Source organism: Bidens hawaiensis, unplaced genomic scaffold, assembly GCF_021521415.1.
Source record: "Bidens hawaiensis isolate Kalapana, Puna unplaced genomic scaffold, B.hawaiensis_p1.1 tig00033584_1, whole genome shotgun sequence".
Lineage (NCBI taxonomy): Eukaryota > Viridiplantae > Streptophyta > Magnoliopsida > Asterales > Asteraceae > Bidens > Bidens hawaiensis.
In genome coordinates, this window is record NW_027495774.1 from 193898 (window position 1) to 196972 (window position 3075).

At 39.0% G+C, this 3075-nt stretch overlaps 1 protein-coding gene across 1 annotated transcript; it reads right to left on the bottom strand.

Moving 5' to 3' along the window:
- Positions 1-2143: 2143 nt before the first annotated feature.
- Positions 2144-2779, bottom strand: LOC143585149 (protein SRC2-like). Its single transcript, XM_077066999.1, has one exon. It carries the CDS (start codon positions 2777-2779, stop codon positions 2144-2146), a length of 636 nt encoding a protein of 211 aa, XP_076923114.1.
- Between the last annotated feature and the right edge of the window lie 296 nt (positions 2780-3075).

A 3075-nucleotide genomic window follows, 5' to 3' on the forward strand; every position in this document is an offset into this window, starting at 1 on the left:
AGTGCATGTTATGAGAAACTCGTCAATACTTTTTAATTAGCAGTAGCAGGCACCACAACTTGTGTGGGAAAATGAATTTGTGGTTATTAACTTATAAGAAACATAATGTTTCAGATAAAGAATTTGAGGGAAAATGAATTTGTGGTTATTAACTTAGAAACTAGTGAGAGAATTTGAACCCGATGTATATATCAACTAGAAAAGAATTCGAATATTTACCATTACATCATCTATAAGTAACATAATGTTTTAAGTACAAATAAAGAATAAATTAGATCGTTAACTTTTTTGCATCAGAAGTTCGTATTATTACAAAAAAATTTACTCCTTACATATAAGGGTCAAATTATTCTATAAAAGGGAACAAAAATGAGAAAGATGAGAAGGATTTGTAGCCACACAAGCTCCTAAAAAAATAATAAATAAATCATAATTCAAAATTTAATAAAAAAAACAAAAAAAGTAAAACCACAAAAATGTTTCCACCATCTTTCTCGTTCTCATAAAAAAAAACCACAATAGTAAGTGAAAAAAGTCGTATCTTTTTGTTTATCATTGTGTTTTGTGTTTATTTTTGTCATTGAAAAATTCATAAGTACCATCATATTGTTTCAATCTAAAGTTCAACACGATTCTTAGGTATATTAAGCACGATTCTTAGGTATATTAAGCATTATACTGAAGAGGTATGTACCCGCCTCAACACCGAGCGAGGCGGGTCAACCCACAAAGATACAGACAAGTGACTTGAAATCAAGACATTATGAAGGCACAAACGCCTCAACACCGAGCGAGGCGGGTCAACCCACAAAGATACAGACAAGTGACTTGAAATCAAGACATTATGAAGGCACAAAGCCAAAACCTATGCGCATGGCGCATATCACATATGCTCAGGCATCATATGCCCAGGCACCACACATGCTCAGGCATCATATGCCCAGGCACACATATGCTCGCGCATCACATATGCTCACGCATATCACATATGCGCGTGGTGCATCAGCGCGCGGCGCATATCACATGCTCGTGCATATCACATCTGCGCGTGAGAATAAAGAGAAGACCTCGCGCATCCTCAGGATTGGCGCATATCACACATGCACATAATCAACCTCGTCCTTATTCAAATCAGGATTAGGGCAACCTTGATTGTGCACGTCAGACAACCTTCCAGAAGGTATCTTTTTAAGAAATAAGAATATGCTGATGTTGACAGCTGCCAAATGAAAGGTGGACAACTCAGCATAACCCATGTGCTACCACGTGATTGTAACCAATGAGAAAGCACCAGGTGTCCCAGAGGACACGTGGCGCAGAGCAATTGGAGGAGGCCAACAAGGCTGAGCCCAATCAGTGGAAACCCTAGCACTATAAATACAGCATCAACTCCACAAGGAAAAGATCATCCAACAACACACAGTTACAGCCAGTAACACAATCATATCACATTCAATCATATTCAATTACATTCAATCACAGACAGTTACATCCAGTAACACAATTCACACAGAGTATTCAGCTATTAAGCAATACTCTCCAGATTTCCTTACTCTGACATTATTATCTTCTCCACAAATACTTATTCTCACACCGGAGGGTTACCCCAAAGAGGACCCCTCTGTCCCTTTCTGAGGGGTAAGTTGACGGTGCTGTTCATTTTGTAGGTGGAAGAACCCAGATCCAAGAGAAACCATCGGTGAAATTGCATAATCACACCCGAGGAAAGTAGATCGTCTACCAGTGAGTCGATCCACGCTTCTTCATATACAATCATGAAAACATTGGATTTTCATCAAGACTAACGTGAGGCTATGAAACAAAGATTACAAAATTAAGAGCTAAGAAATATTACAGAACTAAAGTTGCACCCAATTCAACATGCTCAATCTATAGATGATCATTTTGCTCTTTTCTTTACCTAAATGTTCCTCAACAATTGATATATTACGCTGTGAGTTAAGTTGCACTGTCTTCAAAATCCACGGCCATTCCACTTTCCATTTAACGATAATCATCTATCTATGTATCTATCCCGACGAATTAACTACAAAATCTTCGTGACAACAAATTACCATTACCACCCTCTTTATTATTATTATTATTATTATTATTATTATTATTATTATTATTATTATTATTATTATCCCGCCATCACAACGCTTTCCCTGAACACCGTTATGGTGGTGAATGAAGATTTTTCTTGACAGTATAAGTTACATGAAGATTCAGCAGCTTCTTTAGATGCGGCATGTTCGCTTCTTTTGGATCCAACATCCCGTGGGGTTTTGTTATTCTTTCCGATGAGATCACGGACACAGATGGCAGAGATTCCGCTCAACGACGGAAAATCTGAACCACGGAAAACCGTGGCGGCAATATTTAAGACGCCTTGAACTCTACCAGACCGCCGGCGGATATGAAGGGCGGAGAAACAGGGAATTCCATCTGATCTAGGGCTGCTGCTGCTCAAGATGTAACGCACCGTGCCGACAAAATTATCTCGAATGTAACCGACGGCGTAGATTTGGATTTGGACGGCGGAGATATCGGCGTTGATGAAGTCCTCAGAAACTCGGAAGAGGAATTTGTCGTTCCAGGTAGGGTTTTCGCCCCCTACTCGATCAAGATCGCTGCGGAGCCTGGTGCGGGGATCCACCCATGCGAGCACGTAGGTGTGCATGCGGCGTATAGGCCTAATCTTGTTCAAATCTTGTGCCGAGATCAAGTTGATCTCAAGAATCCTTGTCTCCGGTTCATCTGTACGACTAATTTCCATCGGAATGAATGATCAAGAATTGAATTTCATCCCTCTAAGAGTTTTAGGAGGTTTATATACAAGGCTGGGCTTTCTATACATGTACTAATTATAATTTTCTAACTAACAAATCATTTCAATCCAACTGAAAAACCAAATTAACCCATAACCCTGTTACTAACAATAGGGGGACAAAAAACCCCAACCATTAACCAAAATTAATAATAACCAAACAAAACCAAAACTTATGATTAGGTGAATCTAATTAACCGACCATTTGGTTATGCTTACGATTAATGTGTCTTTATTAACCGAAA

Coding starts and splice junctions, on each gene's coding strand:
- LOC143585149 (XM_077066999.1), bottom strand. CDS start 2,779: ATGGAAATTAGTCGTACAGATGAACCGGAGACAAGGATTCTTGAGATC.